General features: G+C 41.3%; 1 protein-coding gene across 9 annotated transcripts; it reads left to right on the top strand.

Annotated features, from left to right (window-relative positions):
- Positions 1-3,313: 3,313 nt before the first annotated feature.
- map7b (microtubule-associated protein 7b) lies at positions 3,314-26,177 on the top strand. Of its 9 annotated transcripts, XM_046372696.1 has the most exons (20): positions 7,202-7,613; positions 13,304-13,474; positions 13,596-13,673; positions 14,306-14,469; positions 14,967-15,084; positions 15,599-15,700; positions 16,118-16,228; positions 17,080-17,166; positions 18,523-18,642; positions 19,792-19,964; positions 20,968-21,104; positions 21,355-21,584; positions 21,740-21,890; positions 21,982-22,150; positions 22,253-22,357; positions 22,455-22,505; positions 22,600-22,633; positions 22,734-22,860; positions 22,942-23,120; positions 24,280-26,177. In XM_046372696.1, exons 1-20 carry the CDS (start codon positions 7,445-7,447, stop codon positions 24,288-24,290), a joined length of 2,487 nt encoding a protein of 828 aa, XP_046228652.1. In that variant the 5' UTR covers positions 7,202-7,444; the 3' UTR covers positions 24,291-26,177. The 9 variants fall into 9 exon arrangements, with proteins under 9 accessions (XP_046228648.1, XP_046228647.1, XP_046228644.1 ...); XM_046372692.1 differs by lacking the exons at positions 7,202-7,613; positions 15,599-15,700 and adding an exon at positions 3,314-3,446 and having other exon boundaries at positions 19,816-19,964; positions 21,355-21,602; XM_046372691.1 differs by lacking the exons at positions 7,202-7,613; positions 15,599-15,700 and adding an exon at positions 3,314-3,446.
- Positions 26,178-26,201: the final 24 nt, after the last annotated feature.

Genomic DNA, 26,201 nt, shown 5'->3' with positions numbered 1-26,201 from the left:
GGTGGCAATGTGTTACTATCATCAACACAGCAGCATGTCTCTGCAAGCTTGTCTGAGATGAGATTTTGCAGCCTATGCATTGTTTACCTCATTATCTTCTCGTTCATCACTGCATAATTAGCTGCTATGCTGCCTTCAGTTGCTGTCAGAAATATTGCAATTGCACATGCATTACAGTCACAGAGCATTATTTAATGATAGACAATATAAATACAAATGCAAAGGTTCATTTTTACATGACACTCAATTAAAAGAAAGGACATTCACAGTTTCATAATGCTGATTTTTTTTTATCTCATATTTGACAGTGAAAATGCCAATAATAACTTTGGTTATTTCACATATTCTCCTCTAATTCAAAGAGTTAAAGAATATCACCCTTATCAGAGACTTTAAAAGCCCTACAAAACAATTTTCTCCATCAGCTTCTTACAATGAGTCATGTGGTCCTGCATAAACACAAAAAAAATCTGTCAGAGGTACAATGCAGATTCCATAAAAAGAGGAGCACCATAAATAAAAACAGAACGCAATGATTTTGATGATGATTAAATCAAATTTTCTTTTAATAACACTTGGAATTGTGTTGTAGAACAATTTGGTTATTTCACCAAGTTAGTTAGTGATTTGCGTATTTGAGTTTCTCTCTGTGCTCATCTCACTGGTTTGAACTGGCTTGGTTGAAAAAAAACAGCCACATACTTCTGAGCATCATCAGGCTTTAGGAATGTTTTTACTCTAAATATGACAACAGTTTTTGAATTGTTTGCTCATTCTGCCACAACTACACTGTCCTAATGAAAAAAACTGGCTTTACGTTTTGAATGTTTCTTGAATAAAAGCATTAAATAATGCCTAAAAATATTTTTTCACCAAAGCCTAAGTCTGGTTGTTGCTTATATATTTATTATATTAACATTTCACGCTATATGAAGACTTAATGTAAAGATTTGAAGCCGAGGTGCTTTAATGCCACATCCGTCTACAGTAGTCTACAGTAAGAAGCAGTTTGTCCCTGGATTGTTGATCCTACTCATCAAACCAGCCTGCTTAATCTAGAAATTTATCTTCATCTACCCTGATGTTGGCTGGCCCAAGGTTCTGGTCCTGTGCAAGCTCACACACAACAGGCACACGGATTAATCCAATTAAATTAGTGAGGAGCAAAGAGCTCGCTTGACCTCAGAATCAATCAGTTCCTCGATCTGCTTATTACTCAGAAGCCCACCCACCACCTTAGTTGATCATCCATGAAGAGCCTTGACCTTTATTCAACAGAGAATAAACATCCCAAACAGTCTGTCATCCATTCCCTTCAAATCTTGCACACATTCAGGTCAAGCGCAAACTCTGTCTGAGTCTCCCCTCACTTCAGTTCAACAGGTAAATACTCCATGACATACAGAGACTCAGTGTGTATATTCTTTTGTATATAGAGAGAGAATCTCAAGACCCTTCTCCCTCGGGAACCAATTACAGTTCAAGGCTGCTTTCATCATGCACACACACTCAGACACGCATGACCCTGGACATCACCTCGGGCTTTAACCACCACCCACTGACTAAACCCTCTACCTCATGACCAAACAGCACAGCTTCATGGCAAAATGAAGAACAGACATCAAGCACAGACACAAAAAGAAACACTAAACACCCAAAAGGAAGAGTAGGGGCTGGCTTTGGGTGAGTGGGTGGGGTGGGAATGGGGGACATCTCTGGGCATCTCACCACAGAGATGCTCAGAAGAGTCTGTCTCTGTGTGTGTGGGTCTGTCTGTCAGACAGTGTGTGAGTCTGGAAGTAGATACCTACAGGCCAATATCTTCTCCCTCCACCTCCTCCATGAGAGGAATTGTCAAACAGCTGGTTGCCATGGTTGCAGTTTTCTGTGCACCAATCAGTCGCCATCTTACTGGGGGTCTTGAGGGGGGTAAGCCTGCACAGTCTGGCAAATAGCAACGATACGAGCAGAGATTAGCATACATTTAGCCAGGAACAGTAAATCCTTGCTCAAATATCACTGGGTTAGTTGAAATAATAATGGTTTTATTTTTGTCTCACATCTAATTTTGTCTAAATGAAATGTCTCTTTGTAAGGGGGTAACTGTGAGGCGACATGCCCTTTACATTTCTATGCACTGTGTTATTCATTGACATTTTTGGAGTGTGGTGAATTGACAGATTTGTGGTAATGGGATGTAATGGCCACATTAAAGCCATTCAAGCATAAATATTCTGGGAATTAAACAATACTTCATTCATTTTTTATAGGTCTGCAATTAGCCTGATAATGGTGATTTAAGCATTACATTGATGTATCAATAAAACACAATGAGAAAGGAACCCCTGTGAAGGGACTGACTCCAGTTGTGATGAATCAAAAATTAAAAAGAGAGCTCCCTCTACTGTTCGTATGGGACAATAGTAATACATACAAGACAAATATTAATGATTTTTAGGCTGCATGTCCGAAACCTCTGTTTATTACTATAAATTTGCTCTATGATCTCAGAATGTTCAATCTTTTTATACAAACCAAATTAGATGGAACTAGATTTACTTTTACCAGCTGCAACATTAAAGTGATTCTTACAGTAATGCATCTCTGTTTATAAAAATATATATATATAACATACATTATTCTGAAATGTGTTATTCTGCATAATGGTTCGCGGTACATTTTGATGCTAATACGTTTCTAATTTCACTTAACATTTTCAGTGCAGGATTTTTACTTGTAACAGAGTATTAAGTAAAGGATCTGAGTACTTCTTCCACGCCTTCTGATATGTTTAAAAAAAACCCGTATGGCTGCATATTTGATGTAGTGTTGTAGTTATTATGTAAGATTTATTAAACAAAACAAGTGAGTCAATACATGCGATGATGTGGCAGTTTAGCTACTACATGCACGGACGACTCAACCATGATTTCCCTATGATGATGTACCCTGATTGCCAGTAGATGTCAGCATAATATTTTAGACAGACCTGAGGCCATGTAGTTTCACTTGTACACCTTGCCCCATTTCAACCTTGTCAAGCAGTGTTTTCTTTTCAAGCATTAATATTATTATTCAAACAGAGAATAACCACATTTATTAGCTAGGTAGGCAAGCCTACAAATTCTATACATTAACATGTGTGGCTTAATGGTTTATCAGGTGTTTTTGAGGCCCAAAATGAAGCAAATATGCAAATGACTGAGACTAACAGCGTGACTAAAGTTCATTTTACGCCAAGTATGTGACAGTAACACACTGCTTTGAGCTTAATTGGCTTCTTAGATGAGGTATTTGGCTGCGTCGCGCCGTCCCCCACCTGTCCGTGGGAGGGTGCCCGGCCTGTCAGCAGGTCCCTCGGATTCCTGCCGCTGATCCCTGTCAGCTGACGTCAGGAGAAATGGCGGACCAGGATGGCAGCGACGCATCTCCTCCCGAGTCCCAAGGTGAGCTCCCGCCGACACGAAAGTTTACTATAACAAACTTCTTACGTGGACGCGTTGTTATTTAAACTATTAAGTATGTGTCAGTGGAGAGTCTTCAGTTGAGGTTGGCGGTGTTTGACGCTTGGCGCTGAATTACAAGAGAGACCTAAAAGTACTCGGAGCCGGGTCGGTCACGGGAGTGGGATTAACTATCAACCGATTCACCCAGCCGGTTGTTTTAGGTGGATCAAACACGATGTGTTCTCTAAACTACACGATTAGTTTCAGTTTTACCCTTGTCGTCGTTGATAGACATTTTGAGCTCCTCTGGCGCTGGAGGGGACACCTGTTGCTGACATTTGGTCCACTCGTCGAAATGCTCGTTCAGTTTACGTGACAGGTGAATTAATGGAAGGAGCAGAGGCTTGTTCTTTGGTAGCTGCCTATATAACCTGTCTTTAGGCTTTTTTATAACTTTGTTGTCTGGTTTTACATGTATTTTAAAACACATTTTACTATGCCTACACTTTGGACTGACTTCATAATAGCATAAACTTTTCTACAACACCGGGTAAACGAACACCTGTGGCCCAAACTCGATGACATCGTCATTTATTGTGTTAACGTTTTGACTGAAAGTAGCCAGTCATAGCTTCACTACAGTACGGTGTTTTGTTGTGTTTTGTTAACTTGACTAACTTGTATCTTGTAGTATGTAATTTTAATGTAACCCAAAGGCTAAACAAAACGGCGGTGTGTCTGGCAGTGGAGTATGAGCTGTTGCCAGTCCAAATTTGCAGTTTAGGGCATTGAAGCAATGGCCGTTTGTCGCCAGTGGTGTCGCCAGAATCAAAACAACAATATTGTGAATTATCCACTTTGTTTTTTGTAATTCAGTATTGAATCAAAAAGGGCAGATTCAGTTTCTCCTGCATGGTTCTTTGTTGTTTGAAAAACGTAAGCATACCTCTGGCCACGCCTCAGTTATATAGTATAATGACACAGCAGGTATTTTTCATTAGCAAAATACATATACGCTGATGGGGATGTTGTCACATGTTGATCATTGTTATAGGTATCCAGTCGCCTATGCTGAAGTTGTCTGTCTTTGTCGCTTTAGTGAATAACTTCACAAGACTGACAAGATGCTCCACCAAGATGCTCCGATTGGGTTTAAACTACTGACAGGGAAATGTTTTCTTGCATTAGTGTGTTTAACTTTTGAATCCTTTTTGGGTTAGTTTCATCCTTGCAGTCATGAATTAAGCTGAAATAATACGCAGTTTTTGCTGGACCAACATGTTTTCTTTAGCAAATTTGTTGATTGTACATGTTCTGTAGGATGACATGTTTGGTTAGTATAATCAGGATATGTTTGCTTTAGGAGATGAGCCACATAAAGGTAGATATTTGTAAACACCCAGAATGTGAAGTAAAGGTCCCTTATTATATACAGTATTTCAGTTGTCACATTCAATCAGGAACCCCAGTTTACATTTTAAAAAAGGTGTATTAATCCACAAATTGTGGCACAGAGTGTAGAGAAGCTATGCAAAAAGCACAGATGTCTTTCAGTTTTTCCGTGAATGCCTACTTACATTAGTATAAAATGACTGTACTGCAATTTCTGCAAACTCTCAGCATCCATTTTCTATAACATGATGCTTTCAGGCTTTCCAATTTTGTTCCCCGTTTAGTATTTATAAACAGCTTCCTTCCATGTGCATTATTTATCTTGTATTGCTATGCTGCTGTGTGCTTTAAGACGTGCAGTCCGCTGCATCTTTCACCACAACATGAAACGGATACGCATAAAACGGAACAGTTTTAATATCTCTCTCTGTATCAGCTGACTAATTGATCTAATACTGGTAGCTGTCGTGAGTCATGTTATTAGGTGTGAATGTATTGCAGTTTACCTCTCAACCTTTCCTTTAAAGCAGGGCTTTTTGATTTATTTTGACCATTTCATTAAATGTCCATTAGCTTTTAGCTATGCTTTGCTATGGGACAAATTTAGGACTTACAGGACCCACATAAGTTGCAAATGCCTTCCATTAATTATATTTCCTGACACTGGGGAGACATCATGTTGTTGCGGCTCTGAACAAAAGTCATTCTGTTAAAGAATGTCAAATATTTTATTTCCAAAACATACTAAACTACTGCATTGAAAAGACAATCATCCCTTTTCCTTGATGGTGGCATTTTATCAAAAATTGCTTTTTTTTTGTTTTGTTAGAAATAGGAATAAGCTCAAACTAGCATTGCAAAATGTATGTCTTTGGATACAAACAGTTAAAATGTATCCATAATAACAGTCTCAGTATTTCACCTGTTCTGTGTCTGTCTCTTCAATACACATACCCAGTAGGTGTGAAAAAGGTGTGTAACCTAGCCTATCCGGTTTAAGTCTGAGTGTAGGATTACAGCATTACTTTATCCTGCAGGGGCAAAGATCATGTTGCTCTTTCATGAATACCGGCATGTGTGTTTGTATGTGTTTGCCCCAAAGAAGATAAGGCAGCAAGTCTTGTCCTGAAATCCCTTAATAAAGGAGAAGTGCAACTGTAATGGCTTTCATGTGCCTATCAGTGCTTGTTTCTTTTCGTCATTTAGTCGAGTCAAGTTTAAACACAACAATTCATATGAACTTATTTTAAAATACACAAATATGAAATAGGTGGTAATCTAATTGGTATCTGCCCTGAGAAGCAGGTAATTTTCTGTTCCTGATATTGGCTGGAAAAAAAAATATCCATGTCATGCATCTCTAACATCTTCTCTCTACTTCATACTGTACATGCGGTGTCAGAGAATTGAAGCACAACTGCAACAATACTGCTCAGATATACAGTATATAAATATTTAAGTGCTGCATATTGTTACTTCTGTTCTTCTGTTTTCACAAAGAGCCAGCAGAACATGATTTGCGTATTTACTTTATAGCCGTGGCGTGTCAAATAGCTGATGGCTCTTTAAGTGGAGAATGGGGCGGGGACATAAACCATGTGCTCTATAAACACACCCTTTCCTCAGAGAGTTCTCCAGTACTGCGTTGTTTGGTTTGTGCATAGGCGTGCATCCCTGGAAGTGTGTCTGTGTTTGTACATTACATTAACGTGTGCCCATCCTCTACTTTCTCGCATCCACACCCCCACTGCGTCATTGGTCCATGTGCTGCTGTTGTCAGGGAAACCCTTTACCGGTACCGGCTCACCTTCCAACACTGGATTCGCACTGAATATTTTAAAGACCCTGCCGCCCTCTGTTACATGCGTATCTGTGGGTCAGTGTGTGTGTGTGTAGTGTACAGCCAGTGCGTGTGTGATGTGATTCATCTGACAAGTTTGCATTTACAGAATAGGCTTAGCAAGAGAGAAGTAGGGAGGGAAAGGGGGAGCTGCAGTAATAATAGTGACGGCATCTCTTGAGGAGTGAGGGAGTCAAAAAGAAGTCCAATTTTTCCAGCTCTTGAGCTAGCCAGTCTTGTGGATTAAGTCTTCCTTTCTAAGCCAGACTAGAAGAGCTCAGACTCTGTCGCACTGTCTCTTTCACTCTTTCTCTATGCCTGGCACTGCCATCATAGGCAGTGTGGACAGCGAGCAGCTCTGTTTGTTTCTCTTTCACATCTCTCATCCATCTCCCTCATCATCTCCTCTCAGTGCTTTATTCTTAGCCTTGCCTTAACCTTTTTCTCTCATCTACCATATTTACTACTTTTTTTTCCTCCATCTTTTCTGCTCTTTTTGTCCTGTGCTTCTCTCTTACTCTCTCTCCTCTTTCTGCTGACACAGAGCAGCTATGTTCACCAAGAGGATTTAGCTTTTAGCATCAGCTGTTAGCCATCCGTATCTTCACTGAGAAGACGAGTTTCAGTGGTGAGCCCGTCCTGACCACCACCAACTTCTGGCATCCACCACTTACCCCCACCACCACTATCACTGCTGCTGCAGGATGGGATGGGCTGGGGCTGGGTGAGTTAGCCACAGGCTGGAGGGTTAGCAACAGGGCAGGCGATGCTAGATAGTAAAGGACGAGAACAAGGAGGAGGTGGAGGCGGGTGCTGGAGGGGCAAGCAGAATCGGAGGAAGGGAGGCAGCCGTTCAGTCATCCCGGCACTCTTCACTATCACTGAGGAAGAGGAGGGGCAAAGACGGAAGGATGCTCGCAGCAGGAAGAAAAAAGGTATGGAGGGGGAGAATAGAGAGAGGAATTGATGAGGGTGAAGTGGAGAGGCTTTGCATGCTCTGGTACTTTGTACTGTATGAGGTTTATTAAAAATCTTCACGTGTGTGTGTTTGTGTATATAGAGGGGAAAGTCCTCTTAACCCATTAAGCTCAGCCATCTGGAGATGGGTGGCTGACAAGTCTGATGAGAAAGCACACTGTGTGTAGGTAAACCAGCTGACAAGGCAAGATTGGGTCAACACAAGGGCAGCGGATGAGAATGAAGGTGCAGTTCACTTCACATGTGTATGTGGTTATACTGCATCAGTAAGCAGAACGGTCAGTCAACAGGGCAGCACGTGTCTGTAGTCACAGCAGGTGTGAAAATGCAAACTTTTAACTTATCTGGTTTTGGGTTTATTCCAGAACTTCAGAAAACTGAAAGCAAAAGATTTGCCTTGTTTTTCGGTCCCACTTGCATTTAGGATTTGAAGAATGAGTAGTGAACTAAGGGGGTAGGCAGAAGCTATGGACAGCGTTTTATGGGTATTGCAGTGCACTAAATCTGCAGCCTTCATTATTCATCTGCATGTCACGTTCATCTACATGCATAACTTTTAATGTGCTTCTGTGTGTGAACAGGAAGGTTAAACTTACTGACTTAAATAGTCAACTAGTTTGAAGGTGTTAAAATTGTGCACAATTTAATTTATGTTAAGTTCAGGTGATTACTGAAGTTTGTACCTTCTGTGTGTAACAAATGCAGCATCATCCTTCTCTTAGGCTTCTGTTATCCAGGTCTGACTGCCTCTCCTGGGGCTAGAAAGGAGGACTTCCACCCCTCGCCCCCCTTTGCCTCTATGCTGGCTCAAGCTTAGCGTTTAGCTTAGCATTAGCAGCGGCTAATCCGCTCAGGCTGCAGGGGAGGTAGGAGCCATAGTGTGCTTGCCTGCTACACACTGGCCTGGACAACACAACATTAATCGCTAACTCTGACCATTTAATCTGACTGCTAGTGAATGCAGATAGATTGGGGGTGGGGAGCGTGTTCACTCACATACACACACACACACACACACCAGTTCTATGAGAGGGAGGGCCAGATTAAACACTCACACTCTCTCTATGTCTCACTCTCTGTCTCTTTTACACACACGCACACATAAACACACACACACACTTATGGACAAAAGGATGGGGGTAGAAGAGTAGCCACAACCTGTCTCACAGTCGGCTCTGAACGATAGTGACACCCACCATAGCTGACCCCTATCTCTTTCTACCTTCCTGCTTTTCCTTTTACTCTGAAAAACTTGAATTTTGGGTGCTCCCTTTTTCTGGAACTTGACATTGTTAGGGAATTTCTTCTTTTTACATTTTCTTTTTCCCTTTCACTGCACCATGGACTTTGGATTTGCGCTTATCTCTTACTGTGTAGGATGTTTTCAGGAAGTAGGAATGTTGATTCTGGCCCTCAGATCCGACTAGTCGGAGTGGGATGCCAGCCAGGGGTTAAACAGGTCTCATCCTGGGATTGACAGCCCTGGAATGATGAACCAAAATCCAGGTAAAGACTTGTGATTTGATCCCAGGATTTCTGCATACTTCCTTGATAAATCTGCACAGGTTGAACACTCATCATCAAGAGTGGGTAGTGAACACAAATACAAATGCAGCGCGTTCAATTTTGTTGTGGCGCTTTAAACCAGTACGTCAGATTTGAAATGAATCGTGGCTATAACGTTAAAATACAGGCATCCAGCTTTATGTTAAGGGTATTTAGATCCTCTTACTGTGAAATGAGTGAATTTTAGTACAAAGTCCTTCAGCATCAGAAGGAGTATGAGTGTCACTGTAAACCCAATATCGATTTGAAAACCCCAAGCACTCTTAAATCCATTGTTTATATTTAAATCCAGTGTGATTTAAGTTTGTCTAGTTTCTTACCTCATTAGAAGAATCTGCTGTACTTCAGTACCGATGCACCTTTTGTTTTGTGGTGTAGTTTTTTCACATTTTATTTAGTTGTTAAAATATGCAGGAAGCTCATGCATAAGCTAGTCAGGTTCTTTGGAGTTTGACTGGTGGACATTTATCACCAGGAGATAGCACTATGCTTCAAATAAAATTGCCTTTGGTGTGTTTGCAAAGGCTGTTAAATGGCTATCTCATGTACACAAGCAAATATACTATCTGCGGTTTGGTCAATGACCTCTACAACAGATGGATGAGGCTGTGAGAGGCAGCAGGAAGAAAAAAACTGCACCAGAAAGAAGTGCACCACATTATATGTTAAAGAATTGCACTAAATAATCTACTGGTGAATGGTGAGAATGCTAAGCTATGAAATGGTGAGTTATTGTATGACGTTCAATTTTGATTGAAGTTCAGTTGGGCTCTCTTTTCTGTGCAGCGAGTGACGCAAAATGCGGATTTTGGTTTTTGGTTCTAAATCCGCCATTTTGCCTTTGCAAAAGCGTGTTGTGGGAAGGGAGGTGAAGGCAGATGAATTAGAGATGAAGTAGAAAATTTGAAGTGCAGGGAACTAACACAGACATGATTAATGAATGGGCTAATGAACTTCACTTGTATGGATGCAGGACTGATTTTCATTAACAACAACTCCTAGATCAGAGCCTCCATTTTAAACATTCATGTTTGTTATTCTCTTTTTATAAAGCATTTTAGGACTGCACTGCTTAGGGTTGCACAAGAATGTCACACGATTTGAGAATGCTCTTATCATGGTGTTTAGCTTTAAAAATGTCTTGAAAACCAGTTTCGCCTGTTTGCAGATTCTTATATATTATATATTTGGCCCTAGAGTTCTGATTAAAAAGTACTTCTTATATTTTCTCCTCAATCATACAGTGTTTGTTCTGTGGTGGCTTTACCATTCATGTCTAAATAAACTGCCAAGATACCCATCAAGGTAAAGGATGACGTGTAAAATGCCACCAGTAACTTTCTACAAGTTGTCATTCCTAACCTGACAGATGAGTTCAGGGGCAAAGTTTGGCACAGTAGCTGAGTAGTTTACTAAATGTAGGATATTGAAAGTGAAAGTGTTGCAATTAAGTGTCACATGAAATTGCATTCATTTCATGTGATTTTTGTTGTACAAAATGAGAACCTCTGAGAGCCTTTTCTTCAGAGTGATAGTATAGACAAACCAAAACCCTATGGTGCCCTGATCTACAGAAAGCCTCATCTGCAACTCTGAGTAAAAAGTCCTTTGACCTCAGCTGGCCTCCTCTATATGTAGGATGACCCCAGTTCATTTCTTTTTTTCTTTTTTTTTGTTTGGCAGACTCTCAGTCTTAGAAACTGGACTATATGAGGTCATATCCATAGACTTCATATGTGTGAAGTGTATAGTGTGTGGAGCTGGAATGGCTGTAGGGTTATTAATGAGATGACAGTGTGAGATGTAGTTAGGATGACTTGATGGATACAGGCAGACAGATGTTTATTCTTGTATTTTGTTTTAGTTTGAAGCAGCCACATGCTACTCACAGGATGAGTGTTGTATCATACACACACACACACCTCTGACCTGGTGTCATTTGACTCCCACCGACTGAAATGTAGTGTGTTATATGAAAACAAACGCTGTGATAAGGGGACATCTGGCTATTATTCAGATCTTTCAGAATTTTAGATTATTGTGAACGTGAGTATCTTGCACCTGATGTATTGTATTTATGCACACACCTGTTTTCATTGTCTTTTGTTTGGTCTGTTTTTCTTGATGTTTCATGTTACTATTTCCTGCGGCAGAGATCCAGATTCCCCACAGAAATCATTTACAAATGATTTCTGAGTAGGCGTATAACTATACTGATCAATTATTAATCACTTCAGGTGCATGCATTCTACTGGTTTAATAATACTTTCCACAGTTATGAATTCCTTGTAAATGGTGCATGTTTTTTTTTTCTCCCCCTGAGCAGTCTCCATTTATCTCCGTCCCTCTTGTTCTCCTCGGTGTCTTTGTGTTTCTGTGCCAGACTTTTTAAAGAAAGGGGGGAATTGTTCCTTATTGGTGTAGTTCAGAGTGTTCCAGCTCTTATTTGTGAAGTGCTCCAGTTCAAGCTGTCAAATTGGGCAAAGTTGTCCTTCCTTTTGCCTGTCCCCACTGGCTTTTTGAGTAGTGGCCCACTTAGCTTGTCAGAAGGTCCACTTCATCAGTCACTAAATGTTAACTTGCACAAATGGAGCAGGCTCCTTTATTTATTTATTTAGTTATTTATCAAAGTGTGTATTTTTGATGCAAATGTATGGTCATGGAATCTTTTGTGTTATTTGATACAGAGCCATTGGATATATGACATACATTTGAATTACATCCTGTTTACAGTGCTATGATCCTGAAAGCTTTTCACATATTTCCAGTGTAGTATTTGCCTGATGCACAATATACTCCTGTCTCAATGAGCTAATCCTTTGTTTAAGGAAGATTATTTTGGAGGAAGGAATACATCGACTAGACATTATTGTAACCTGGCCTGACCCAACCTTTCCTGTTATAACAAAAGCCATTATAAAACCAGTTCTGAGGCTGGTGCAGCTGAGGCAGGGTAGACCTGTTAATACTTGTGCACACACCTCTGTTGATGTCCCATTGACATGCAATACATGCAATACCCTGCAGCTATGATCTCATGTCTTTGTCCAGGATGTCCTTTGTGAATTACCATGAAAAATCTCTGTGTTTGAGTGGAGACAGGACTGGCCACATAACATAGAAATAAGTCAAAATTATCATGCTTTTTTTTTTGCCTTTTATTGGTTGCAGAAGTACAATCCGAGGTCAGTCCTGAAAAGTGCAAAAGTGAAAAGTGCACTTGAGCTTGCTCATCCAGGTCTAAGAGAGTCCACTGTGAATATTAAACTTGTACTTCGCTCCTCAGGACCATCGGCATAATTAATTACCCGACTGAGCTAACATGTTACAGAAGTGAAGAGATAAAGAAGTAGGGTAGACAACTGTAGAATAGGGTGTGTGGCTTGTGCTATTTAGGGCTGGGTCCATGTGTTGTAGTTTCTCGTTAGCCTGTCTCAGGGGGACTGACTTGATTTAGTCCTCAACTTTCTGGGACAGATTGGTCCTTGTGGAAATTTAACTCTCCCTTTCTTTCCCTCTCTCTCTCTTCACCACAGTCACAGACAAAGATGGTGTTTAACAATAATTTTGCGGTCAGAAACATTTTTCTACAGAATACATTTCTTTCAATGAATGTCCTATATTTTATGAAACCCTCTCAGCAAATTGTGATAATGTTTTCTACTCTAATGCTGTTTGTCCTTGGATCCTTGACTAATTAAGCCAGCTTTTTATTTGGGACAGGCTTATCTGTTTCTGCATAAGGCCCAATGTTAAGCTCTGTGTCTGTGTCCAGGAGGCTGACCCGAAAATGCTGAGTCACCCTCAGCCTGATAGTACCATTAATCAATAGCTCTGTGCTGAGTGGAAACACTGCAACACATCGGGAACATTTGTGAAAACAGGGAAAACGGTATATACCAATTTACCCCATTGTGTTTCCTGTAAGACTCCAGGTATTTTTTGCAAGAGAAGTCATTAGAACGTTTCATTAGTGATACTTGTCCTTATGGACACCTCTGTTTCTGTCTCTTTTTCCCCCCTTCTTTTTGTCTCTTTCTCACAACATTTATGTCGTTGTCTGGGTTGTCTTTCTTTCCAGCGTCTTACTCCCAGTTTAAATCTGAGGATGACAGAGTGTCTTCAGCCACCCGCCCCAGCTCTGCGGGCTCCGGGCAGACCTACACTCCCACCCTGACCTCCACTCCCACCCCTACCCCAACTCGCACCACCACCAGCAACAGCCCCAGTAACAATGCTGGCACCAAAACAGGTAAGTTGGAATACAAGGAAATATTTCTCTCTTGTTAATACAATCTTAATGAGACATAATGCTGAATTAGTTGTTGTCTTGAGTCATTTACACTGCTGTTTAACAGTTGTTTGTGTTGCAGACTCATTGCTCTTCAACAAGATTGACGAGAGACAGAGGATGGCCCGTGAGCGCCGAGGGGAGCGCGAGAAACAGAATGGTGTGTATTCTTTAATTGTGTGTTTGTGTGACAGAGAGTAGACTGCATGTAATTCTGCAGAAGGCTTTAACTGCAGCCCTCGCTTTCTTTTCTGTGGACAACATATCACGGCTTAACTTAGTTGGTAGCTGTGGTGAAATGTTTCTGTGGTTGTTACATAAAGTTTAGGTTGAAGCCAGGCACCCCCCGTTGTCATGGCACCAGCATTACATAATAGGTCTTGCCATGGGAGTTTAGGGAGGCTGATGATTTGAGTGTGTGTTTTGTATGAGTATGCAAGTGACACGCTGTAACAGATGGATTTTAGAAAGTTGGTGCCCGTTTGTGTTTTTTATGTTTTCATTTCTGAAGTGTGTTTGTGTTCAGACTATAGTGCAGTGGTCAAACCTCAGTCCTCAGCCGAGGGTCTGAGGGATTTGCTTTGTGTTCAAAGCTAAAGCCAGGTCACATGATCAACAGCTGACCCATCACACTGCTGCTGTAAGCCTGTGTGCGTGCATGTGCGAGTGTATGCGCAGCCTGTCTTTGTGCATATGATTATGTGCATTGTTTTCTGCATGTGTGGGGGCACATGTGAACACACTTACATTTGTGCATCAACTAATTATGTATGTGCATGCACCATGCTGCAGCTATTAAAGAGGCCCAGTGGCAGGCACGTGAGGAGCGAGCCAAGCACTACTACGAGAAGCAACTAGAAGAGAGGAGAAGAAAGCTAGAGGAGCAGAGGATAAAGGAGGACAAGAGACGGGCTGCTGTTGAGGAGAAACGACGGCAGAAACTGGAGGAAGATAAGGTCTGACTTACATGGCCCTGTACATGCTTGTGCATTACGACTATGTCACTCATTTATGTAAAAACACATGCTTGCACATCTTCTCCACATCATAACCGTCATCCTTATGAACACACTAATCTGAACCATTGACACCCTCTGTGCTCCTTCCTTCTTTAGTCAGAGTTCGATCTTTATACATGTCCTATCTGTACCCTTATTTCCATTTTTTTTTCCAGTTTACATAACATTTGAGATGCAGACATAAAATTGCAATAGCCTAGAAGATTTCACGAGTACTATAAGTTCTCAGGACACTTTTGAGATAAACTGAGTTTTGATTTGAGCATGTTGCATAACCACAGCTTTGATTTTTATCTACCAGGTACCTGTTCAACTGGTGTCCACTCAGAGCAAAAATATGTTCCACTCAACATGCAGCATTTGCATGTTGGGCGTTGTTTTGTTAATCCTGATTATGTGATGATGTTGTCATTGTTGTTTTTGTGACTGTGAAGGCCCGTCATGAGGCTGTGATGCGACGGACGTTGGAGAGGAGCCAGAGAGCCAGACAGAAGCCCAACCGCTGGTCTTGGGGAGGGGCGCTCCACACCAACACTCCCAGCACACCAGCTGGTACTTTTACACATCACACGCCTAGACACAGTACTTGCAGAAAGTTAGAGCATTCTCCCGCAGAAATTATAGTGTGCTGAGACTCACTGTCTTGTCTTACAGTCTCCCAATTAGTTGGAGAATTTTTCTTACTGTTGTTGAGCCACTTTTCCTCCTGAAAGTACCAGTGCTTTCACTTTTATTGAGTACTTTTGATAGCTCATCTCCCTGCTGTCAGACAGTGTGTCTCTTGTGTAAATATGTCTGCCTGCCTCTGCGTGTCAGTATTATTCTGCCATGTTTGTATTTGAACTTTTCAGATCCCCTTCCCTCTGTTGTTACTGCTGACTCACACCCTGCTGTGCCTCTCCTTCTCTCTCTCTTTCTCTATCTATCTATCTATCTCTCTCTCTATCCCACCTATCTCTTATTCTCAATTCTCACTTTCTTTCTTACTGTCACGCTCGGATCTCTCTTCTCTATCTCCTTTCTGCTCTTTATTTCTCTGCCATTGTCCTTTCCCCTCCTGGTCCAGGTTTTGTCGAGTCGGCTTTCCTCTATCCACTCGACCTTGCCGGACTGGAGCACATGCAGAGTGCTTTCAGTCTCTACCGCAGATACGGAGTGACCTCCCAATGTGAATATTATAGCATTGTGTCACTTAGCCAGCCAGTGTTAGACCGCTGGCTCTAGCACTGTAACTGTACAGCACTGTTGTAGCTCACTTGCATTAGAGTAAATGTAGGCCAGTGTGAATGGCATGATTAGTGTTTTACTTGCACGTAGCGATCCAGTTCGTAACTTATGTCCTAAGTCACAGGATCAGCATTCAAATATATTTTAGCTGCACTTAGCACTAATTCATTTAAAAAAAATCCCATTTAGCAACATGTAGGTAGTTTTTCCACATCTAACCATATTTATCCAAAATAGACTAGAGTAACCCTTCAAAGAGAGAGTTCTGGCCCCAGTTCTCTGTCTCTCTTTTCCTCTGTTTTCACTTTGTTAGTTATACCATTCATTGGCTTTTATAATTTTTCTTCTTTGTTTTTAGATACTGACAGGCGGTCAGTGTCCACGATGAATTTATCCAAACACACAGACCCTGTTATTACCAAACGCCTCTCCTCATCCTCTGCCACACTCCTACATTCACCAGACCGAGGTAAAGAAATGAACATCATATACAAACACCGGTATTACTCATTACAGTATCCACTTGTGATATTCTGCCTTTGGCTGCATCTTATGTCATTTGCGTTTGTTGTAAGCTAAACTCTGCCAGTCTGAGTGCTCATTGTTTTCTTCTTTGATTTACTGAGTGAGATTTGAGGGCACAGCGGTGTTGATATGGACAAAACACAGAACTCTACATCAAAAGAATATTTCAGTGTTTTGGCTAAGATGCTTTTGCTTTCTTGCAGAGAATTAGATGAGAAGATAGTTACCACTCATGTTTGTATGGTTAATTTGAATCTACATTCAACCGACTAGTTAAGTTAGCGTAAAGACTGGAAATGGGAAAATGACTAGATTGGATCTGTGTGAACATAACATAAAGCTGCCTACTAGCATGTATAAAGCTCATTTACAAACATGTTGTATCTTATTTGTTTTAGTCACGGTGTACAGCTCAGAAATAGTCTCGCACATAACTGCCCCAAAACCACTACCCACCTGCATATTTGAACTTTTGTATAGATTATACAAAGCAAGATATAATGTAAAAACAAGTGAGTGCTTGGGGTACTAATAGGGTTATTTTATTACCTTTGGACAGAAACAGACTAACAATCTCCCCCTTTTTTCTCAAGCTTTCTGCCAAGCTAAGCTAACAGGCTGTCTGCTGTATCCTCATAGTCAATGGACAAATATGAGAGTGGTATTTGATCTTCTCATGTAACTCTCCGCAAGAAAACAATCTCAATCTCTAACTATTCTTTCAGGGATAATTTTTTAAGTGCTACTTTAACCATTTAGATCATGTACTCTTTGATGTTCGTATGTTGCTGACAGGCTTACAGATGAGAACAGCCTCCTCCCCTGTCATTAGCAAATCCAAACCCCGCCTACACCTCGGAAAGACCCTGCACAAAAACACAGGTGTTTTATGGGGATTTTTTTCAGTTTGGTCCCTTAAATTGTATGCTGCACACTATTTTGCTAAGCAAGAAGCTCATGGGCTGGAAAGTGTTAAGGAATTCCAAACAGAAAGAAATGATTGAAAAATGTGATTATCCTGCTCACTGTGTCACTTCAGTTGAGATTGAAGTGTGGGTGAACAATATGTCAATGTGGCTTTGATCATGGATTATATTTATATGATAAATGTGCAAAGAATTTAGATGCCTAAATACAGAATAGTGTGATCTGGAGTAATTACAGTGTGATAATCGAATCCAGTTTCCATTCTCTGTTAATGGCATGTACTATACTGTATATGCATGCGTTAATACTGAAACCCCTCCGTGTTTCATCAGAGGGATCAAGATTTTTTTTCCCCCTCTAGCGTGACCCCTTTCTCTAATCCTCCGTAGGATAATCTTTTTGTTTTTGTGGGAACACTATGCTGTTTTTATCCAAGCTAAAAAAAATCAACACCCACATTTCAGCAATCAAACATACACATAATTACAGGCCTAAAATGTAAGCATGTGCAAAGACTCAGATCTCAAACAGACAGTGTTAAAAACATCACACATTTAGTGAGAGTAATGCGAACTCTGAAACCGTTCATTGCATGAAAACAAAGTGGCTCAGATGAGACACTCGGATTCTCCTGCACAGTTTCCAGCCCAGTTGCATCTTTGCTCCTCACTCTGAAAGCTTAAACTTTGTATTCTGCTTCATTCACAGAGCGAGCAGCGCTGCATGTTTTCTCTGATAAACTGTCATTTTAAGTGGCAAATCAGGTTATCAGTAAAATGGATTAATTGTTGCACTGTCCACTTCTGGTGCCACACATTTTGCACCACGTACCAGAATCCCTACCCAGTTACTAAAGGACACCGCATGGCGAGATATTTTAACTTGCTTGCATAAAAGCTTTCAGCCCTATTTCAGATTAATTTGCCATTTGTCAGATTAATTCCAAGATTTTTTGTTCCAGGTTTAGGTAAATATTATTTTCTTAAAATGCAGATCCTGCATGTCCTTTGTTCAAAAATATTCTGTTTTTATCTGCATTCTCTACTTCCTGTGTTTGTTCTTGGTTTGCTTCCTCTCATAAGTAACAAAGTGGTGCATGCAAGTATAGGTTTGTAATGTTTTGTGCATGGTTAGCACTTAACTTGAGCTCTCACCTACCCTGCTCTGCAGTGTGAGTGATGGACTGGGTAATGAAAACAGTAATTATGCATCATTTCTAATCTCTTTTGACTGATTGCTTAGGCTAGTCAGTGGGCAGTGAGTCGCTTTAGCTGTTATCAAACCTCAAATGTTATGTGTGTTTGTGTTCAGGCCTGCGCCGTCTTCCATTGACGCCATGGGAGAGCAACGTGGTGAACCGTCTGCAGCAGCCAACACACTCCTACTTGGCTCGTAGCCGCAGTGCCATGAGTCTGTCTGGTGAGCAAGCAGGTAATATACACGCATCCCACGTCAAAGACCCCTCCGGGTTGCTATGGTCAGTAGTGAACAGAGGATGTCTGCGAGTGCACACAAAACTCAGAATCAGAGCTCATAGTGCTGTTTATATGTTGGTCCCTTGACCAGAACAGTTTTGCATGCTAATCAGATTTGGACAGACTTACAGCATTACAGCGTCTGAAACTTCCTTCACCAGCCTGTATCAGGCACTCAAAGCTCATACACACACACACACGCACGCACGCACACACACATGCACGTATAAACAGTTAAGCTCTCCAGGAAGTATTCCCATATCGATATCCTCCCCTGTCTCTCTCTGTTGTTACTATGGGGACATGACTTTGGTGTATTTTACCTGTTTGTTTCTGATTTGAGTAATCACACTGTCTTTTACATTCACATACACGAAAACTCAGTCGCACTGACACATACAGCACATGTTATCTTTTATTTACTTTCCTCTGCTTTGTACACATTCAGCATTATTTGCAGTGTGTGAAGGTCCATTTCTTGCTTGTGTTTTGTGTGTTTTGCTGCATGCTCACTTCATCTAAGCAGTTTTGGGTCTAATACATCTACAGTTTGTAGTTTATTCTGATTGAATGACAAAGTCTTACAGAGTAGAGATGCTTTCACCACTGGGACAATTAACAGCATGGATTGCTTTGCCAAACCACTCCTATCTGATGCCTTAAAGGGTAACATAGCACAGAGTGATTGGAGCATTTTCCGTATTGTGTCGTGGTTTTAAAAGTTGTCAAATTTTTCTTTTCTAACTCAGCCAATCAACCATACTACATATTTCTCTTGATAATGTGACATTAGTTTTTTGATGTACAATTTCCAAGTGATGGCTGCAGTATATTAACAGTTTTTCTTCCAAACAGCAGTACTAATGCCTTCTTTCTCTTCTCTGTTTTCACCAAACATCTTCTTTTCTTTCCTCCCTATCCTCTGCTGGTCCTCTCAAACTCTTGGCTTCCATTTATTAATTCATCTGACATCCTGTTCATTCCTTCCTCTCCCTCTTGATCACGCGCTTATCAAACCCTTATTGATGTTCAATGAATCCTCACACTGCCCCAATCTATACCTTTCTCAAAACACTCCAAACTCTCACCTCGTACATCACAGTAGTCATGCCTGTGTGTCCTCGCTCAGTGTCCTGCCACCCCATGGGCTCCATGTCCTTTAAGGCCCTGCAGACTCAGCCACTTCCTCACTGCCGCAGCCATGAGAGGAACCTCAGCAGGGAGACAGCCTCATCTTCCTCCAAGACTGGCCGAAGGAAGACCACCGGCACCACACAGGTGGGTCATGTCATCGATCTGCACCTGCATTTACCTCAGTATCCAGATACTGTAATAATAATTTCCCTTTTTTTATATATTTTTTTTTATAATATACTTGAAACTGTTGGCTTTAATATTCCTGATCTTGATTTTGACAGATTTACTGTGAGCCTGTGCATGCGCAATGTTTGGGCATTCTCTGATCATTTCTAGTATTTCTCTGCTTTCTACCCCTCTTGTTCACATTTTCACATTGATGATGTCCCAGATCAGTTAGCCACAGTATCGCACTACATCACACCACACACACACACACACACACACACACACACACACACACATACACACATACATGCACACACACACACACTCTGTCCATCTGTCTGCTGCTGTGTCACAGCTTTATACTATTAAGGTCTTAGAAGAAGAGCTTCTTTTGTACTTTATATTCCATGCAGTGAGCCAGAGACACAGGCATAGAGCATGCATGTACGCAAATGCATTCATGATCTTGAACCCAATCCAGTGATATACCAGTTCTACTACTTATGTGCTATAGTGCCTTGATACTGCATACATTAGGTCAGTGTTAATTTGAGCAAGCATTTACCCTGCGTATCACTGCACTGATTTCTACAAAAGTGAGACAATAAATGCCTTGTAAGTTTCTCTGAGTTACAAAAGTGTTTTTTTTTTTTTTGGTAACAGTTAAAATAATCTTTTTTTTAATGTTTGTGTCAGGATTTGGTGCCAGGGGTTATGCGCAGCCTAAGGAAGACTGTTTGAGTCTAATCCTATTACTGTCCTACTGTCAGTCGGACATCAGAGTCTGGGCACCTACTGTACCACCACATGACCCTTTATGATGCTAAGGCCACTTTTGTGAAGAGTTATTATATTATTATGTTGTATAACAGAGAATGTGCTGCCAGCTTAGCCAGGTCCCGAATAAGTGAAAACTAAACTATTTTGGGTGCTAATTTTTCATCTCTTCATTTCCATCCATCTCCTGCACTGATAGTTCAAGGGCCGCGATGAGGTCAGGAAGTCATGGAGCAACCTGTCCCTTCCATTGACTCCTCTTCTGACTTTGCCCCCCAACAAGCACTCTCCTTCAGGCAAGAAGAACAGCAAAGTGACAGCACCCTCTCCTGGCAGGTAGGCATACACAGCCAGGTACATTTTTGGGCAAGTATTGCTATACTTGTACATTTTTGGACAAGTATTACTATATGAAGGCTTTTTTCATAACATCTGAATTAAGGTTAAGATGGCTGATAACTATCAGTATCAGTAAGTTCCACGATGAGAACTTTTCAAATCATTAATTAGTAGAGCCACATTTGCACTGATTTTTGATGCTCCTTTGCACCAAATGATAATTTTCTCTCTCTCTCTCTGCACACAGACCTCCACAAAAGTCATTAGGCCGACCCCCAACCCCAAAGCTGCTTAAGTCTCCAGCGGCAGAGGACCCCGGAAATCTTCGTCCAGTCAGAATCACACCCGAGAGCCCCCAGCCCACCAGAGCTCAAGGAGAGGAGGAGGAAGAGCAGGCCCTCAGTCCTCCTCAGCCTCGACCTCAGCCACTTGGTCAGAACAAGCCCAGTAGTGAACAGATGCCAGCAGCAGTCAATGGTCAGCTACCAACACCTGGTGATACTAATTATAGTTTTAGTGTGGAGTTTTCTATCCCATCAATGATTTTTATATTTTATATTCCAATGGAAATGGTGCTGGGAACTGTTTTTCTAAAATTATTGCCTCATAACTTCAATTGTGATGTTTTTTAGAGAGTATAAGCAGTCCTCCTGCCTACAAGCCCACTGCAGGAACCACAGATCCAGAGGAGGCGAGTCGTATCCTGGCTGAGAATCGTCGGCTGGCCCGCGAGCAGAGGGAGAGAGAGGAAGAGGAGCGCAGGCAACAGGAGGAGCAGGCGAGGTATGCTGTGCTGCATCTAAATGTATGTTCTGTCTGTGAGAAACTGCAATGAGATGGACAATACTGAATGTGTGTGTATCTGACTGAACAGGATAGCGAAGGAGGAGATGGCCCGACGTAAGGCCGAGGAGCGAGCAAGGAGAGAGGAGGAGGCTCAGCGCCAGGCAGAGGAGAGGAGAATGAAGGAGGAGCAGGAGAGACAGGAAGAGGAAGCGAGACTTCAGAAAGAGAGAGAGGAGGCAGAGAGACTCCAGAAACAGGTCAGAGAAAGTGTACATGCGAACTTAGCAGACCCACCAAAGAAGTCTGTTGATCTCACAGGAAAATAAAACTCTGAGTGTGTGTGTGTGTGTGTGTGTTAGAAAGAGGAGGAAGAGTCTCGACAAAGAGAGGAAGCGGAGCGACTGAGACAGGAGAGAGAGAAACACTTCCAAAAAGAGGAGGCTGAACGCATGGAGAGGAAAAAGGTCTTTATACATGCACTCACACACAAACAAAACACGTAATATTTCATTCATCATTCGCAGTGTGTGTTAAAGTCTCTTCTTTTTTTTTTCCCACCAGCGTCTTGAGGAGATCATGAAGAGAACAAGACGTTCAGACACAGGAGAGAAGGTAAGAACTAAAGTAAATGTTGTATCTGACTAACCGTGAAGAATCAATATTCTTCCTGAGTGTTCATTATCTTTTTCTTCGTTCCTCACTCTAGAAAGTTGTTCCTAGTGGGAATGAAGACAATGCAGGTATATTTTGAAAAATGACTTTTACTTTTTTGTTGTACATTTAAAATATATCCACTGTCATTCTTATGATCCTGTTGCTGACTTCCTGGTTTTCCCTCAGCATCATCAGCTGCTCCTAGTCCATCTGCAGTGACTGTGTCACTGACTGAGGGCAGCAACAGCAGCATTCACCAGTCTGACCCTAACCCAAACCCCAACTCCACACTACTGAGCCATCCAGACCAGAGGTAAATATCAGATTAATGTTACCTGTGACTGTAGTGAGGAATGCATTTCAAAACTTTCCTTTCCATCCTCTGTTTTTCCAGGGAGAATGGGGAGTTTGAAGAGGTGATTGTACTGCCTTCACATTCCAGGCTGTCTCCTCCTGAGGGAGAGGAGCAGCAGGAGGAGGGGGAGGAAAGAGTTCCTGTCATAGCCTTCAGGGAGAATGGTCTCCTAAAGCCTCTAAGTGGAATAGAAGATATATCAGCCCAGCAGGGACCAGGTCAATAAGCGTCTGCTTCCTGCTTTGCCTCTGCCTGCTTCATTTGTCATCATCGTCATCATTACTTTATTCTCTTCATGTAGTTACAGAGGACGTTGCTCACCGTGTTTCAGAGCTGATGCTGCTACATTTGAGGAAATTGCTCAGCTACTACTGAGCCTGTGACAATATTTCGTCTGTGTGAAAATGATTGTAATGATGACATAGTGATACCAGCAGGGTTATCTTAGATTGAGCGTTACACGTCAAACTTGTGGTGTGGAGTTTTACCAGGCAGGGAGGGTCTGATCAGATGCTGTGTAGGGTTCAACATTTTTTGGAAGTGCAAAACTAAACTGGTGAAATACCTCTAATGGATTACGTATATTGAAGCACTAAATAAGTGATGATAGAGGCAGAAGCAACAGACATGTGGCACCTTATTATTAACTGGTAATGAAGAAGTGGGAGCAGATCTGCTCTATTAGAATGAAGTGGCGTCATTGCACACTCTAGTCTCTCTTCTTGCCTGTACTTACAGCACCTGAAATCTAGAGCAGTAAAGGAGCTGTGCACTTAAACTTTTGTCTTAATGCTTCTTAGATAATAACTGCAAGTTTATCACACATGTATCATAGTGTGTCCCTTTACTTTTATTTGATCCCAGTATGTTCTTTCATCCTCTGAGCTTCACACACTGTACCCACATTGTGAGCTGAAATGGGCAGTTGGTTTAATTTACATTTAAGTTTGCATTTACAACATTTGGCCAGTGTGAAAAGTTGGTTGAAATGTAATAGCTTACAAGTCCTTAAAATACCAGTCATTGTTCAATATTACAACAATATTTGATATCAGACCGGGTGAAAACAGACATCTGGCCGCAATCAAATCTCCCTAATAACTAAATAATCAGTATGAGGCGGTACAGGCTCTATGTACCACTCACATGTATTAGTACACTTTACTTAATGTTGAAAATTCAGAGCAAAGGTTTCAGTCTGCATTAGCGACCCTACATGTAGCAGCACATGAACTACTAATCACCACAGATGGTCAGCAGCAGGCCAAGTCAAGCAACTTTCTAGATGCTTTTTTTGTTTTGTTTTTTTTGTTTTTTTCAGTTTACTTTCACCTTCAGAGCAGTTGATGTTTTTCTTTGGTGCTGTTGGTTTTTTAGATGTTGCCTGATGCCCTATGTGACGGAGATGATTCCACGCCCAGAGAGACAGGACTGAGATGGTCAGAGAGAGGTAACACAGAGCTGTTCGACAGAAGGACTCGCAGCATCACAGCCAAGACCCTTCCGGAGGTTTACTTTGACACCCTCTTGCAACAGAAGAGCACCGCAGCCTCTTCCCAAAGATGCTGTTTCCAAGCTCTCCCTGAAAGCATCTCCAGAGAGAAGTTACTTGTCCCTCAACAAAAGCTCTGGGGAATAAGATCTGCCTCTCTGCCTCTGATCATGATAGCACTCAGCCATAATTTTCTTTATACGGCCCCAACTACTCCTTATTCTGAAGTGAATGTCCTGAAATCACAATAGTGTGTGTGTGTGTGTGTGTGTGTGTGTGTGTGTGTGTGTGTCTGCCTGCATGTCAATGAGAGATTAATAATGTAAACAGAGATCAGGTGTTAAGTCTTCAGCCATGATACTTGAACAGTTTTTTTTTTTCTCATGGCTGCAGAACGCACTGTAATCAGCGATGTTATAACCAGAACTCACACTACAAGGTTTCAGTTTCAAAGTGTTTGCTCTCTTTGACTGGAACTTATAATAATTCTCATGTTTCAACATTTCTATTGAAATGTCCCAGAAGAGATGGGATGTAGGAGTGATATCAGAGCATGAAGTTGTATTAAGATGAAAGTGTCATGTAATATGTTTTTGCTGTGTCCACGGTGTTTATGATTTGAGGTTATTATTGGGGTGAGGCAGGGGCGTTGGAGCATCTTCGGGTTTAAGTTAAATAATGAGAAAATGAAAATACTGTTCTCAGACCGCTGAGAATTAGGGTGTAAACTACTGATGATTTTTTTTTGTTTAGTTTTATTTAATTGTTGTACAGATAAAATGTGATTCTTTGTTTCATCCTCATCCTGTCTTCGCTTTCTGTTCAACTTGAGAAAAAAAAAAATCTGCTTTGATGTTAAGCCCTGCCCTTTCATTTGTTGACCCCATCAATGCTGCTTCCCATGTCCTGTGAGGCTGTAGCTCAGTGAGCAGTGTTGGAGGATTCCGCTTTAGCTTAGCTGCCTTGTGTCGGAGGGTTAACCTTTGTTTTGTCCCAAGTACAAAATGGATTAAAATAATTTACTGGTCATGCTGTTAATTCTAAAGTTTTCTTGATGATGAAGGATTTAAGAAGAAATGCTGCTAATTTTGATTTTCCTTTGCCTTACCGCATTGTACGAAGAATGAGGCGACTTATTGGTTGTCATTCTTCAAAGAAGATATGCGTTCCCAGTGTGAGCTTTGACATCCTGGTTTCACACCCAAAATCTCCAGTGGCTTCCTTTTCTTGATTTATGTTTGAAGTATGAAAGATTATTATGAAGTGTTGCCGGTCTGTCTGTTATATCATGTAAGAGCTATAATGTCATAAAAATTGGTTGTTCATACAGCATTTCAGGACATAAAGACTTGAGAGATTCGAGTAAAACACTGGAACCCAATCATAGTTACACACCTTTATCACTCGACCCTCAGTAGTTTTGATTCTGAAACATTTGCACTTAGTTTTCTTTTGTTCAAGTCTTGCTGTAGCACCAAAGTGGAAGGAAACTTCAGAAAGACTACTCGTGGCTTGGTTCTGCTGTGCTGGTCTCTGCCAGTATTACAAAGCACACCGTTATCAACATGGTGAGTTGGCATTTGTAAACGACATTACACAGAGATATCCTATAAATTATGGTTAAAAGTCAATATATTTTACTAAGGCTGACCACAAGGCTTTCCTTTAGAAGAAGGGCTGCGGGATGAGATCTTTGAACCACTGTAAAAGTGAAACTGCTGTACAGCTGTTGAAGCCGTACTGTTTGGCAAGTAAATAAAACTTTTTGGATCGATTACCTGTTCACTGATGTGGTATTGCAATCATT

Source organism: Scatophagus argus, chromosome 19, assembly GCF_020382885.2.
Source record: "Scatophagus argus isolate fScaArg1 chromosome 19, fScaArg1.pri, whole genome shotgun sequence".
Taxonomy (NCBI): Eukaryota; Metazoa; Chordata; class Actinopteri; family Scatophagidae; genus Scatophagus; species Scatophagus argus.
The sequence above is the reverse complement of the archived record's forward strand: the minus strand, read 5'-3'. Positions and strand labels throughout refer to the sequence as shown.

Coding starts and splice junctions, on each gene's coding strand:
- map7b (XM_046372696.1), top strand. CDS start 7,445: ATGCTAGATAGTAAAGGACGAGAACAAGGAGGAGGTGGAGGCGGGTGC. Junction 13,475..13,595: donor CAATGCTGGCACCAAAACAG/GTAAGTTGGAAT, acceptor TTTGTGTTGCAG/ACTCATTGCTCTTCAACAAG. Junction 22,358..22,454: donor AACGCATGGAGAGGAAAAAG/GTCTTTATACAT, acceptor TTTTCCCACCAG/CGTCTTGAGGAGATCATGAA.